The sequence below is a fragment of the Colossoma macropomum genome, unplaced genomic scaffold (genome assembly GCF_904425465.1).
Source record: "Colossoma macropomum unplaced genomic scaffold, Colossoma_macropomum, whole genome shotgun sequence".
Taxonomy (NCBI): Eukaryota; Metazoa; Chordata; class Actinopteri; order Characiformes; family Serrasalmidae; genus Colossoma; species Colossoma macropomum.
In genome coordinates, this window is record NW_023494807.1 from 19,611,726 (window position 1) to 19,627,414 (window position 15,689).

Genomic DNA, 15,689 nt, shown 5'->3' on the forward strand with positions numbered 1-15,689 from the left:
CCTGTTCTTCAGTGGTCAGGACCCCCATGGACCCTCATAGAGCAGGTACTATTTGGGTGGTGGATCATTCTCAGCACTGCAGTAACGCTGACGTGGTGGTGGTGTGTTAGTGTGTGTTGCGCTGGTTTGAGTGGAACAGGCACAGCAGTGCCGCCTGATCGTGAATGTTATGCCTGATCGGTGTATACATATATTTTATGTGTTGCACAACAGTTGTGGTATTCATGTCAGTAGTACTCATGAAACATCATCAAAATTATTTTAAAATTGAGATAAAATAACATGCAGTATTCGTTATTTTCTACATAGAGTATGACCTTGATACTAAAGTGGCAGGAGACTAAGAAAAGTTCTGGTGTTATAGTAAGTGGTACTACAACCTAACCACTGTTATTCAATGTAAAAGACTACATTTTCCATTTGAACTTCATATCAACATTTGTACCCCATGTGCATGGTAGGATGTAAAAGCCATTAAAATGTCGCCTTTAAGTTACAGGGACCATATACAGTGTGCTATATAAGATATAAAAAGGCATTAAACAATGGTCTTAAGTCACAGAGATGACATAGTGCACTATATAGGATATAAAAGCCATTAAAATGGTCCTCAATAAATAGAGACCACTTATAGTGCATATCATAGGACATAAAAGCCACAAAAAAGTGGTCTTCAAATCTCAGGGACCAAAAGTAACTGAAATGTGGTCCTCACGTCATGGAGGCCATATAGAGTGTACTATTTAAGATACGTAAACCATTAGGAAATGGTCTTCAATCATGGGGACCACTTACAATGCACTATATAGAACATAAAAGGCAATTAAAAGTGGTCTCAAATGATTGGGACCACATATAATGCACTATATACACAATATAAAATCCATCAAAAGGTGGTCCTCATATCAATGGGGACCACATATAGCACTATATTAGATATAACAGCTGTTAAAATTGGTCCTAAAGTCATGTGGATAACAGAGAGCGCTGTATAGGATATGAAACCCATCAAAAAATGGTCCTTAAATCACAGGGACCACATATAATGTACTATAAAGGACACAGAAGCCATAAAATGTGGTCCTCAAATCATAAGGACCACTGCACAGGATATAAAAGCCATTAAAATACATGGGGACTAGGTGCCTGTGAAAATAGACTGATAGTGAAGTAGCAATCAATGAGATCTTAGAGGAATGTACACATACACAGTGCCATTTGAGAACCATTGAAATTTTTATTTGACCTCTACAGAGCACATTACATTTGGTATATGACAACAAACAAGAGAGAAAACAGATTCTTCATTGTGATTTCACATACCGTTAAGATAATCAGTGTAGATCAAGAGCCAAAGTGAGGCTTCAGTTGCCATGTCTGGAAAATGCACAACCAGCTAAGATCAGAATCTAAACTGCATCTATGAAGCTGTATGGTAAATGTTTAAGGAAAAGGGGAACATGTGAAAACTGGAACCATGTTCGCCCACAACTGGTTGGGCAAGATCTATTAAGGCAAAAGAACAAGACATTTTCAAGTTTTGACAAAGTATTGGTACTTTGCAATGCTATCATGGAGTGCTTTTTAAACTGCACATCCAAGAATTAATAAGAATAACAATAACAATAAAAATACAGTATAGTACCACTACCACCCCCTTCAGTAGTATGGCCTTCTTGGATTATTCTGGAAAGAAAAAAGAAGAGACAGGACAAGTCAGGATAGTATAAGACCCCACTCTTCAAATCACAGTCATATATGATTCAGCTCATATGGCTCTTCATGAGTTTAATAAAGAGAAAGAAATCTAAACTGTTCACTGTAGTGGCACTCTAGACACTGGATTTGGGAAATATACAGAAAACCTGTGATCTCATATGGGTGCAAAAGCAAGTAACTCTTGTGGCTACTTGAACATGTAACATATGCCCACTGCTTTTAAGTTTTTTGCTCAGTGGCCCTCAGTCCTGGGGACTACAGCTTTAAACATTTGTCCAAACCTGGCGGGATCCCACTGTGCATGTCTAATTCGGATGTCATTTCCCAAATGTCTTCTCTATTCTATTTGATTAGATTCACAGATGAAGAAGTACATCTGATACTTAGCAATATATAACGATGGCTATTGATATCAGTACTGTTAGTTATCCTGCGCTATCATTAGAAAAATCAGGCTTTATTTAGCACACTAGGTGGTGATATGCTGATATGGGACAATTTCAAAAAGAATTTTGTAGGACTCGACTCAGTTTCAGGCTCGGGTTGAGTCGAGTTTGGACAAAGTTTTGTTGAGCTTGGCTTGGCTTCGGAAATGATGATGTGATTTGGGCTGGGTCAGGCTTGGGCAGAAGGTTCTCTGGCTGTATTCGGGTTTGGATTAAAATTTCAGACCCAACAAAAGCTCTGCTAGGGACCCCATGCTTTTCACATTTTTGTGTGCTCCTTAATATAATACAACTGATTCAACTCCATTGATGATCACAGCATTTTAGAAAAACGCAAAATTGTTTCAGATCACGAGGCTCCCAGGCAATGACTGCATTAGCTCATGTTCTGTCTGCTATATAAAGAATAATTAATACAAGCGTTACTGACCAGAGGATTAGGCCTGAAGCGGTAGGCCAGCATCATCCTCTTGCGGAAGGCATCATACTCGTCGTCATTTTTAGTCAGTTCGGCCGGTCGATCCACCCCAAACCCTGCACCGTCTACTGCAGTGGTCCCTCTGGGAAACACAAACGCACACACAGGCAAAGTAATGAATGATCGATCGGTCAGCCATCTTGAATTCTTGACAGATTAGCACAATGAAAACAGAAGCCAGTTGCTACTTGAAAGTTCAGTATATTAAAGTATATAAAAGTAATATTAATTCTATCCATGCATTAGGCTTTGTTATACTTGGCTAGCTTGTGTTTGTCATTAAATTTAGTCTATTAGGCTACTGCAGGCTTGTTTTATATCAGAAGCCACCAGCACGGCAATACAGTGGAATGTTTCTGTTTTGCTTACACCTGTTGCTTGTAGACTGAAAATTCATGGGAGTGTATTTTTTATGTTCTTCTAGAGAAGAGTGGCAATAAGACTTAAAACTAGACAAAAAATTCAATACATAATCCCATAACGAGTAACACTGGAGCACACTGCATGTGAGACGGTAGCTGCTTCTGGTTTACAATGCGCTTCACATTACATAGCTATGCTCTCACAGGAATAAAAAGGTGAAAGTACCGAATCAAAAATACTGCTGAGATCAAGACAAGACTTAGATCAGTAAGTTACAGTTATCTCGAGACCAAAACTGGCCTCAAGTACTATAACACTATAATCATGTGCTCTTAACTGTCTTATTAATGGACAGCTCTGGAGTTTTATAGTTACATTGTTGGATGGGGCCATTCCCTACTTGTAATATATATGATAATGCTAAAAATATACATATGCATTATTTGACAGTGTGGATCCATATTTAATTAGTGGTAACTCTAATCTTCACCTGTTGACCGGGTTCTTAATGCCCTGGCCTTCTGTGCCCAGACCCTCGCCTTCCTTCCAGCCCATCTTCATCAACATCTTGAAGCCGATGTTCTCCACTGTCAGCTTGAACTCCTTATACTCAGAGTAGTCTGGATCTCTACCCTCCTGCAGATCAGACAAAACAAATTGCAAAAGTCAACCCAGACATTTTCAATATAATAATATATGTACTTTTGTTAATTGAAGTCAAAATAACACAAAGTAAACAAATCTTTTACATGGAGCAAACTTAAATGTTTAAATGCACTTTTCTGCATTTTATGTTATCATTTACTACACCAATATGTTAATTTCAGCAAATAAACAGTAATTGTGCATTCAAATGAGCAGAAGTGTGTTCTGTCTGCGGAAGATGTATTGACCCATTTTCATTTGACCAGGGACGCTTAAACTTTGGCATACTACTGTATCTGCTGATGTTGATACATAATAATTTATAAAATGTGTCACAAAACTAAACATTCTGCTCTTCCAGAGTACAATAAATATATTATCAAATATGAGTTTGATAGCGATTAAATTTAAATATCTGTACAAAATCATTTTTTAAAGAATATATTTGCTCATACTGATGTGACTCGGTGTCAGCATGAATGAGTTCATTGTGCACCCCTGAATATCTGAAGGGTTTAAACACCTCCAGACATAGAACAAAGGTAAAAATTCAGCTGGGATTGGACACAAAGTGTGGGACCAGTTTTCCTGCCACAAGCCTAGTATGGGATTAAACAGCAGTGTCAATGACGAATCATCCCTGGAAATTCCTTAGTCTAGACATAGGTTTAATCTGCTTCCAAGAAAGTGGCCCAAAGATGCATAACGCATGAGAATGCGTAAGACCCATTTTTTATTGTCTAAAAACTGGAATAAACATTGAGGAATCTAATCCTAGATCAGCAATACTCTCAGATGCTTTGCGAATATCGGTCTTGGAGCCAAGTGTTCCATGAAATTCGAAGATTTTCAGATAGTGCAATACACAAATAAAATATAGTAAAATCTGTTAAACCTTGTCTGAGGAAAACTATGCTAAGAGTTTTCTAAACTAGGCTATGAGTATGTTGCCCGATGTCTAAAATACTGTTTTACAATAGCTTTGAGATATGCTTTTGGGCTGAAATATGTTTTTTTAATACATTCATAGTGGAGAGTTACAAGGCAAAATAGTCCCACAGGAAAACTTACGTTTTTCCTTTTTTTAATTTACCGTTACTATCAACATTATATCAATAACTATTAATAACCATTAACCATACATATAAAATGTATTAAAAGTGTAGTTTCAATAGTGGTTTTGGATTGTAAATAAAATGGCTTTATTTGCACTGAAGACATTATGACCCATGGTTCCTGTCACCACCACTGTAAAGAAGTTGACTTTGTTTACATCTCAACCATTGGACTGTGCAGAAATTTGAGAAAATCTGTAAAATTCCATTTTAACAGGAAGGTTTTCACACAATTATCTCACCTTCAGAGCCTTAAATGTTTCCATGAACTTCTCCAGCTCGTCAGGTGGTAGAAAGTCGCCAATGAAATGCTTCCCTTTCCCCATCTCAGTCAGCTGCTCTGCCCACTCTGCTCAGGAAGACAGAAATAAACAAAACATAACGAAAGACACAGGATCCATTTTACTTGTTGTTACTTCTCTCAAAACCAAAGTCATTGTGAAAATATTTAGCTGCCCCACCCTGCTTTTCTGTTGGATGTTGCTTGGGTTTGGTGATATAAACTCATTTATATCACGATCATTTTCGTTCACCAGACAACAGTGATATCACACCATATCCACTAAAAGGTTTCATGACTGTTCAATATATATAATGACAGTATAACAATAATAACTACTTTTTTTTTTTTAGGTGCAGGGCTGTTTTTGGGCTAATCATGGTATCTTCAGTATTGAATCCATATCATGGGACTGTCTTACTAGTCTTCACTCATAACAGTACACCTCCCACCTTTAGTTGCATTCTCCTCACTTGCCTCTCGTTTCTATATTAAAACAAGAATAAAAGAAAAACAAAATCACTGACCTCTTGTTTTTTCCATCTCCATCTTTCTAAGTCTATGTTCCCAAGTGCCCACGCTAGCGTCGATCTCTTCATCACTGTCGTACTCATGCTGGTGGTCTTGCACTGCCTTTTCCCACATCAGCTGCATCTCCTGCATCGCCCGCTTGTGCTTCATGATCATATCGAACATTTCCTGCATCTGATAGCATCATCACACAAACATGCACCACACAGACTATGAGGGATATAACTTACAATAATCACCATGTACATTTCCCCTTGAATGCATATTAAAAATCAAGACATGATGCCCATTCCCCCTTAAATCTAATAGGACATTCATCCACACAACAAGAATAACTGCACTTACAAAAACACAACAAAGCGCATAAAGCACTAAATCATAATACATTATAGAATAGCACAATTCATACTTCCTGCTGTTCTTTGAGCTGTCTCTTCTGGTCCTCAGAGAGTTCTGTGACGCCCACTAGACCAACTGGCTTTCCTTTCTTATAACCCAGTCCCCTCAGCTCTTGCTCTGTTAGCAGTCAAGTACACCAATAAACAAACATGTTCAATTCAGTTACAACATTGTTGGTATGTTTTAAAGGACCCATATCATGAAAAACTGAATTTTCTATACTATTTATAAATGTTACTCATTGTTTTTGTGACAATGTCACAAAACTTAACATCTACATATATCCACCTATTCAGCCTATTGCAGTTTAGTCATGGCCGTTCACACTGAAGTTACAAGAATTACTTTTTTAATGTGGCAAAATACTTGGCAGCCTATCAGAAAAGAGGTCATGTTTATATATATATATATATATATATATATATATATATAGACACAATAGTCTTGTAATGGAAAATGGTCATGTAAAAATGAACCATCAATTATGTTTTTGGTACATAACAGTGCACAACATAAGTAGACCTCAAAGATAAAAACAGAACACAAGAAAAATGGGAGATGTAGGCCCTTTAATATCCCAATAGCCTATGTTGTCATTCACACTTAAAAACTAGACACTTGTTTTAAAAAAATGTATTATATAGTCTGATCTGACACCTCTATAAAATCTGCATTTATAATTTAGCTACACAATGATGGTGAAAACTTTCCAGAGAAACTGAAGAGTCTTTGAAAGAAACTTTCCATTGTGTAATAATTAACCACTTCCTTTGCACAGGGTCTTGTAACTGCAGTTGTGCATTCCTTACAGCTCAAACTTTTTTAAACTTGTTAGTAAACTTGTTTGAACTTGTTAGCTTTTAGCAAATTCTCTGATAATTCTAGGTTATATCAGAATCTAACTCATTAGTGGCCCATTAAACTATTACACTGAGTATAATTAAGTGATAAAGTTGCTCATCACCATCTCAGCAGAATGCTGATAGCTGATGCAGAGGCATACGTTTATAATATGTAGAAAATGGGGCTAGAGCCATCTGGATTAGTCTTATGTAGAAATCTAACATTTTTTGTAGAGAATTACAAATGCAGTAAAATGAATCACATGCAAATATTTTAGCCTAGTAACCCAGCATCACCTAGGCGTTCTTCTCTTCTGGAGTACAATAAATACATCAAATATCAGTTTGAATCACTGGTCAAATCACAGACACTTAAGCATTATCATTGTGCATACCTATTATACTGATATGCTGTATACTTTTTTTTGCTTGTACTTTTTGCTAGTATTAGGCAAACAAATTGCACATGGGAAAACTTTATACTAGACGATTATACACCTACTAAATACAGAAGGTACCTAAATCAAGTACATAGTATAATAAATCTAAATCTATACAACGTTCAGTAAACAACATGCAAACATTGTAGAGTACCAGACAGTGATGGAGTTTCTGGCTCAGCCTTATCCATTTGAGGGATGACTATCGAAGGGATGGGTAGGTCCACTTTGTCATCCTCAGCCCCCCAGCGACTCTTCCTCTTCCGCTTAGCGCTCATAGGGGCTGCTTCTGGGCTTTGGGATTCCGCTTGGGCTGAGCTGGGGGTGTAAGATGCTGTAGATGGTGAAGAAGCAGCTGGCCGCTTCATGTCCGAGGAGGGCTCAACAACACAAGGGGGAGCTGTAGAGCTGTTTTTGGACTCACGGTACTCCTCCACTTTGGCCTTATAGAAGCGGTGACCTGGACTTTGGTGATCGTAGAGAAAGCTGGTAAAAGAAGAGCTAGTGAGTTATCCTGCAGTAATACATTCATTCAATCCATTCAGTCTAAACTGTAAGTCTCATTTTTAAACACGACCAGTAAATTAATGCTCTATTCCATCCAATTTTTCTGACCCATAACTGTCATCAGTGTGAACTGATCCTGGAGGTACCTGAATGCACTACTTTTAGATGGCTGCTGAAACAAAACATTGTTAACTTGTAACAGAAGTTTTTTCAATTTAGAAAAAAAAAAGTTTACATTTTTGCGTGACAGCAGCATACACGTATACTGTCCTTTAATGGTCAGTTGCTACGCAATCTGTGTTAGTTATCCTCTAGTCCTTCATCAGTGGTCACAGGTTGGCTGGATATTTCTGGTTAGTGGGCTATTTTCAGTCAAGTAGTAAGAATGAGGTGTTTAAAAACTCCAGCAGCACTGCTGTGTCTGATGCACTCTTACCAAAGCAACACACACTAAAATAACACCACCAAGTCAGTGACACAGAGTTGAGAATCATCCACCACCCAAATAATACCTGCTCTGTGGTGGGCCTGTGGGGGTCCTGACCACTGAAGAACAGGGTACAAGGGTGTGTGCCTATTATATTATGCTCTTTTTGTAATAAAACAAGCAGTTCTAAAAGTACTGGCAAAATTCATGATATAAAAGCATACTGTGACATAATTTATCACAATTACGATAACTAACACTATACTGCTCCACCTTACTCTTGCACCGTGAGCACAGAATGCAATTTGATTCGTTCTTTCATCACAGGCCTTAACAATAGGTTCATTGTGGAAACTCCTAACATAGTGATTAAAATACTATTAATTATGCAGTCCTACCCTGGACCAATAACATGTTGCACACAGAGGTCAGTAAAACCAAAAAGTGACATTTTTGGTCTCTTGAAAAGCACAGCAGTACTGAACACGGTGATGGTGATGCCAAATGTAAAAGGACAAATTTAGAGATGGAGTCATCTGAGTGCAGTAAGTATAAAAGGTCTTACCTGAAGGCAGGGTTGTCATGATTGTGCTTGGTAGCGATGGCCTCCACCTCTGGCCCTCCGTCGGCCACGAAGCGGGCCAGCTTGTCTGCCACCTTCTTTGTATCCTCGTCCACTGAGGAGAAGACTTTAAGCAGCCTATCAGTACTGGGACTCAACTCAAACTACTACTCAACTGCATCTTATCAGTCTACTGCAGGTGGGGGAATAAGAGAGGGAGGGGGCAGGAGGAAGGTAATTTTTTGCGACTAGGAACAGGTACCCATGGCAAATGTCTAAATTCATAGAATGACGTTTCAAGGGAATTAGCAGTGTTCTGACACAGCCCAATAATAATAGGATATTTATTTCCTTATTTAAGTTAGAGAGAGTTGTATTAACCTATTGTTTTTTTGTTTTTTTTTAACTATTAATTTAAAAAAATAAAGGAAACAGAGTAAACCCCCTTTTGTTCTGGTGAAAAGGTTAAAGAAGTTAAAATAGACATGAACCCTTACCATCAGACTGTTTAGATGAGTCTTTTGCATGGTTGTCTTGTCTCAGCTGAGCTACTCTTTTGCGGAAGTACAGATGCTCCTTGCTGTCCTTCTCAATCAGGAATCTACTCAAGTGGGGAAAAGACAGGCTACATTTACTTCCTCTGGTCACAAAGAGAATTAAACATCATTATTTAAGTGACAGATAGCAAAAACATTCCCTCAAGAACACATAATAGAAACCACATGAGGAACAAGGACTATATAGCTTTAGGGCTTGTGTGAAAGAACAGAAATGGTACTGGATGCAACATCAAGCTGCTGTTATTCATTCAGGGACTTACGAGAAGACAGGATTGTCCTTGTAATCTTCTATAGCTTTCCTCTCAAGCTCTGGACCCCCTTCAGCGACGAAAGAAGCCATCCGATCGATGATGAGGACTAAGTCTTCATCCTCTGGGGGGGAAACTTTAAGCAGGCTATGAGTACTCCGCCATAAGGAACATACTCATAACTGTGTACTAATAAGACAGGACATGGGGAGCGGAGGGCTGTGAAACGTGGTATCCACAAACGCAGCACGTTTTAGCAGAGGCAGTGAAGCCCAGCGCACACCAACCCAAAACAACAGGCTGTCAAGAGTTCAAAATCTTAGATAATTCCTCCTGCAACACTAAATGAAGCCAATGTGTCAAATAAAGACTGGTAGCAAAACTGTCCTGGAGAGCTCACAAGCTATTTATTTGCCATTGGTCTTACTGAAAAGTAATATTCCACACTTGTGCGTTATCTCGTCATCAGAAAGTGTTACTAAGGCTGACTTTACGCTGTGAAACTTTCATGCAACTAATTGCTGAAGAATCTAGATCTGTGTGCCTTTGTCTTAATTGAGAAGTTCCTCTTAGTTAGCTAGCTCAGCGGTTCTCAAAATGGTCCTTAGCGACCCCAAGATGGTTCACATCTTTGCTTAATGCCTATTTGGAACACATTAGGGTTTAAGAAATAAAATGTAGACTGTCAGGTGGTACCTGAAGACCACTGAGATGTATAGCATGGCTCAACTGTATTTGAACCAAACAGTTTCGTCAAAGGTTGTTCTATAAAGCTATTAGGAAGTTTACACCTGGTCATTTCATGTCACTTGTATCTGGATTGCATCATGATAAGATTTTAACCATATGCACTTATACTTGGCAGTCAAATGTTTCTTTGGTTAGTCAGACTAAAAAACATCAACTGTTTTATGATGCATAATATGCAAATCAGCTTATATACAACAACCAATCGCCTGTGATGTTCCTCATTTTTCCTGTTCCATTTTGAAGACGCTTTGCATGCTGTTATTCATTCCTTTACAACAGTTTTACACCAATGTTTACAAGAACACGGCTGTTTAGAATAATCAACCTCTTATACTGGTCATCACGGTCACAGACCACATGCATTAAAATCCAAGGAATGCAGTGAGACAGCGAATAACGACGAGCTGAAGATGAACCAAACTGGTACTAGCTTGGTCTGTTGACCATTTTAACTAGCTTGGTCTGTTGAAGGCTACTGAACTGAACGAGAAGCAATGCCTCTGTTTAGTAGTGGCAGTCCAGAGGGCGTTTTTCTCCATATAAAGTACATTTTGGGAAGGGTTTTGGTTGTCAAATGTGGCTTGGAGAGATGGATGCATTTACATGTGTTTTATATGCGGCCAAAAATACCTCCTGAAATGGTTTGAGCACTCAAGATTTAAATCTGTAAATGCATCTAGGTACATTTATATCTGCATTTTCTCTATCTTGATACTCAAAACACATGAAACGACCAGGTGTAAATGGTGTCTAAAAATATGTGGATAACATTATGCTAAACTAACTTACTTTATAAAAAAAAAAAGGATATATTTTCATACTTTCAAAAGGTTGACAAGAAAGCAGATAAATGGCTACAATAAGCACATTTCTTAAACAGAATACAAGCAATTATGCCATAAAATAAGCTGCTGGTCTACCTTTGACCTCCAGGTATCGTGCATCATCCTCCTCCGCCTCCTCCTCCTCCTCCTCAGGGGAGCTGAAGACGCTTGGCCGGGGGATCTGTAGCGGGCTCTTCTTGGACTGCGAGTAGTTCTTGAACTGGCTGAGCATGCTGCTAACACCCAAGCCGGGACGTTTCCCAACCAGAATGCTCTTCTTCTGGCTCTGAGAAGAGGGTGTAGAGCCTTTGGGATCACTGTTGGATCCTGTGTGAAATACCATCATTCATTTCATTGAACACTGTTATCTTCAAACTAATAAGAAGGCTTATTCAAAAGAGCCTTCAAACCTTTATACAAGTAGAAAAATAAAACCCCTGTTCAGAGAGAAGTATTTCATCAAGGAAATCACTTAGGATTTGAGGCCGTCTCAAAAGCAATATGAAGACAACAATACAAACCTTAATTCCAAAAAAGTGGGGACCATATGTGAAGTGCAAATAAACACAAAGCAGTGATTTGTAAATCCGTTTTGACCTATATTTAAACAAAAACAGTACCAAGACAAATGTTTTATCTATTTTTATCTTCTAAATCTTTTTAAAAATCTTTCATCTATTTTTTTAATAAACTCATTTTGAAATTGATGCCTGCAGGGACAATTAAGTCTAGGTACGTTGCAAAATGTATATAAAACTTATTGAAAAGGTGATGCAACCATGCTTGGGTATACTAAGAGAATCTAGGAAAGGCCTTTATGAATACGGATAGGCCAGCAAGTGACCTGACAGTTTGAGAACAACGTTCCTCAAACGAGTGACTGCAAAGATTACATTTCAGGACTTGTATTTCACCCTCCACAGTGCATAATACAATTAAGCCATTCAAGGTACCCCAAGAAATCTCTATGCGTAAAAGGCAAGGCCATAAACCACAACTAAATGCCTGTGACTTTCCGTCCCACAGACGTCACCTCAGTTCTGGCTTTATTGGAATTAAGGTTTGTGCAATGCTCTGAGCTAGTAAAGGTCAAAACAGGTCTGAACATAGTTTTAAACCTGAATCTGTGCTGGATTTCTCCTTCTGCATCTTCAGAAACTGCTGCAGGAAGCTTCCATCATTCACAAACTTGTTTGAGTTTGATCCCTGTGAACTTGGGGTACTGAAAAACATAATAAATAACGTCTTATTTTAGAGCAGCAGAGGGGTTCGATACCCAAGTAAGTAAGTTTGTGACGATCCAAAGGAAGATAAGAACCTTTATTTATCTGTATTAATGTTACCTTTGTGGCAATGGCTTGCTAGGAGTTGATATGTTCTGTTTGGCTTGCTCTGCCATCTTCGCTTCAATTTCTCGCTTCTTCTGTGCTATTAACTCCTCCTGCCGCATAATAACATTGATCTTGCTCTTCTGAGCAAATTTATTATTATTGTTCTTCCAACCTCCTCGACCTTGGAAAAAAGAAGACGCCATCAACATTAGTCTTAAATGCAAAACAGTTTAAAAATCACAACATAAAGTTTCCCTTCTGTAATATGGCACACACTACCATGCAACAGATTTAGGCATCTCAGGAAAAAACTGGTTTAAAAATTTTACCATATAAGCATTTATTTGCATAGAAAACACTAATATTACAATAAACACAAATAATATGAAATGCAATAACGGTCTCTAAATGGGATGGCTCTGTTCCGATACCGACCGATATCAGGCTGATATAAGCAGAAATTGCTGGACTGTATATTGGAGTGAGAAAAAGAATGAATCTGATGTAATAAATTTATCGTTTCTATCTATCCTATGTGAAGTGCTTCAAATAACAATAGCAAACTTTAAAGCTTAGTAGTTTATTTATTTATTTAATATTGGACCTTTAAATAGAATTAATAATATCAACATCAGAATATCAGAAAAGAAAAAATGGTTTTGTGCCAGCTCCAGCCTCAAAGCCAGCTTTTGTGAGTTCACGTTGACTTCAGCTTAGGACAAGTTACTCATGAAACTGATACAAAAATATGCGAACTCTGGGTCAAACGTCAAAGGCACAGCACATACCATAGACACTTCTTCCCTGAACTACTGAATAAGAGATTCATCTTAATGTTTAAAATAATCCCTGTTCACATGATCCCACCAGAAACACTTGTTTCTGTTCCGTTTATAAAGGCCATGGCTTTGTTTCCTATCTTCATTCAGACAGAAAGAGCAACTGACACATAACAGCCTACACACTTAAAAAAGGTGGTTCTTCAAATGTTCTTTAGTAAAGGCAACGGTTCTATTTAGAACAATGAGTTCTATATATTCTTCAGTTTGATGAAGAAATTGTTATATATGGCACCAAGAAGTGATATTCTATTGTTAAAAGCTTGACATAATACCAAAACAAACCCTTTTTGGTGCTATATGGAAGGATTGTCAAAAAGGTTCTACACAGAACAATAAAAACATCAATCTGAAGAACCAATTCAACATGCAAATAAGCATTTAAGCAAGAAATGGTTCTATACAGACCTTATGGTTCTATTCCCTTAAAGAATATATAGGTTGGTACACACTTATTTCATTCTCAGTAATAAAATTCCGACAGTAAGAATAATAAACATTTCCGGTGGTAACGTTAGACGACATCTCTGACTGGCTGGTCAAAGCAAATTTAGAAACGTATCTTCGCTGCACTTCTGGACGGAAATTCTTAAGTGTCCGTGTTTCTTAAAAACTGTGAAATACCAATATTTCAGCCTTACTAGTACATGACATAAGGTAGTTAACCTATCTACACAGCACCAACCACAAATTAACCGCTGTGAAAACTCCTCTGAGAAAATGAAGTCAGACAAGCTAACGCTAGCTAAGCTCTGTCGGTAACTGGCCTGTTGATCAGTTATTCGGCCGAAGTTTAAACAAAAAAAAAACTATGAATGATTATAGTTATGTCTCAAATTAATAAGACAACAGGTGAAGTGTAATGATTGTAACTTTATTTCTATAGTTAGCTGCGGACTGCTGCTGTTGGTTATTCGTCCAGTAGCTAAAGGGCTAGGTTAGCTGCCTGGCTAACTTAGCCTCTTACTGCTAGCAAAACATCGCCACATTTTATGTCCGCAACGCAAAGACAGCAAAAACTGGAAATTTCACCGATTAAATACTTAAATTATGGTAGTCTGGTATATTTCTATCGTTTACCTGCGTCATTTGACTCCATTTCAATCCCCTGTTTACTCAGTTGATACTCTAAGCGCTCTCGCTAAAAGACACCGTTTTGCTGTGGAAGCGGAGTTTATACCGCCGTCTACAGTGCAGGAGGTGAAAACCAAACAGATGAGTGGGAAAATGAGAGACTGTATTGAGAAGGAGCTGAGGAGAGCAGTCAGGAATGGATTACTGACCGGGTCAGTGGGGTCAAATGGTTAGATATATGCTGGCTGATGTCTCTTTTACGATAGTTTTGTGATAAGGTTTTGGCTTGAAATGTATTTTAATCTGTTTATTTTAATCTATTCATCAATCCATTCATGTGCAGGGTACTGTAAGGCAAAATAGTCCCCAAAGAAAACTAGACTATTTTGCCATCAGCACAGCATATAAAAACTTAGAAGGCACGTGTAGGTTCACTGGTGGTCTTAGCTAGTAAATAAAAAGGCTATATTAGTGTTGCAGACATTATGACCCCTGGTTCCTATCAGCACCACTGTAAAGAAATCTGAGACTGTGCATTTCTCTACAATGAACCACTTCACACCAAACCACTCTGAATGACTCTGTTTACATTTCAAGGACTGAATTCTTGAGAAATTTTGAAAAAATGGTGGAATTCCCCTTTAAATGCTCTGGGAAATCCAATGCAGATATAAGCATTAGATGAAGGAATAGCCATTGAACATGTTCAAATGACGGAATGAATCACATAAAACAAGAAGCAAAATCTGTTTTATATCCTCAGGTTTTATATCATCATTGATTTTGTTGCTGCAATTCAAGTGGCTTGTTTTGCCCTTTTTATATGTGTAGGAATATTTCTGTTTCTGCATTACAATTCGGTTTGCCTTGAAGGAAAAAGAGAAGAAATCTTGATTCAAGTTCATCTTAATGTACATAAACCCTTACACAAAAGCATATTAATCATTAATATGGCTAATTGTGTTAATTCTCAAAACATTAAATTTGCACTGCTGATGACATGAACTATTGTTTAATCTCACTTTTCAGGTTATTTATTCATTTATACAGTGTAATGGTTAGTAGACTCTAAAGATGCTGGTTCCCAGGGGCCTCGCAAGACCATAATCCATCCCTGAGTAGAGTAGCCTAAACCCATACAGTACACACTTCAAAAAGATGGTTCTTCATGGGTTCTTTAGTAAAGAAAATGGTTCTATAAAGAACCGTGAACACTCAAAGAACCCTTTGCATGAATAAAGGGTTCTTTGCATCATTAAAGGGGTCTTCAGCTTGATGGAGAATGTGCTGTAGATGGTTCTATATATAT

At 38.0% G+C, this 15,689-nt stretch overlaps 1 protein-coding gene across 2 annotated transcripts; it reads right to left on the bottom strand.

Moving 5' to 3' along the window:
• Positions 1-1,215: 1,215 nt before the first annotated feature.
• Positions 1,216-14,510, bottom strand: sugp1 (SURP and G patch domain containing 1). 2 transcript variants are annotated; one of them, XM_036556104.1, is made up of 14 exons: positions 14,387-14,510; positions 12,480-12,648; positions 12,255-12,358; positions 11,233-11,463; positions 9,575-9,698; positions 9,252-9,355; positions 8,758-8,869; positions 7,413-7,744; positions 5,987-6,093; positions 5,574-5,751; positions 5,009-5,115; positions 3,497-3,642; positions 2,596-2,725; positions 1,216-1,686 (listed from the first exon to the last, which is right to left on the bottom strand). In XM_036556104.1, exons 1-14 carry the CDS (start codon positions 14,403-14,405, stop codon positions 1,660-1,662), a joined length of 1,890 nt encoding a protein of 629 aa, XP_036411997.1. In that variant the 5' UTR covers positions 14,406-14,510; the 3' UTR covers positions 1,216-1,659. The 2 variants fall into 2 exon arrangements, with proteins under 2 accessions (XP_036411997.1, XP_036411996.1); XM_036556103.1 differs by having other exon boundaries at positions 8,758-8,881.
• Positions 14,511-15,689: the final 1,179 nt, after the last annotated feature.

Bases quoted from the DNA above. Each gene is read 5' to 3' on its own strand.
- sugp1 (XM_036556103.1), bottom strand. The intron at 8,882-9,251 runs GTAAGGGTTCAT...GGCTGCTTAAAG, and splicing joins CTCATCTAAACAGTCTGATG to TCTTCTCCTCAGTGGACGAG. The intron at 7,745-8,757 runs GTAAGACCTTTT...TTCTTTTACCAG, and splicing joins CATGACAACCCTGCCTTCAG to CTTTCTCTACGATCACCAAA.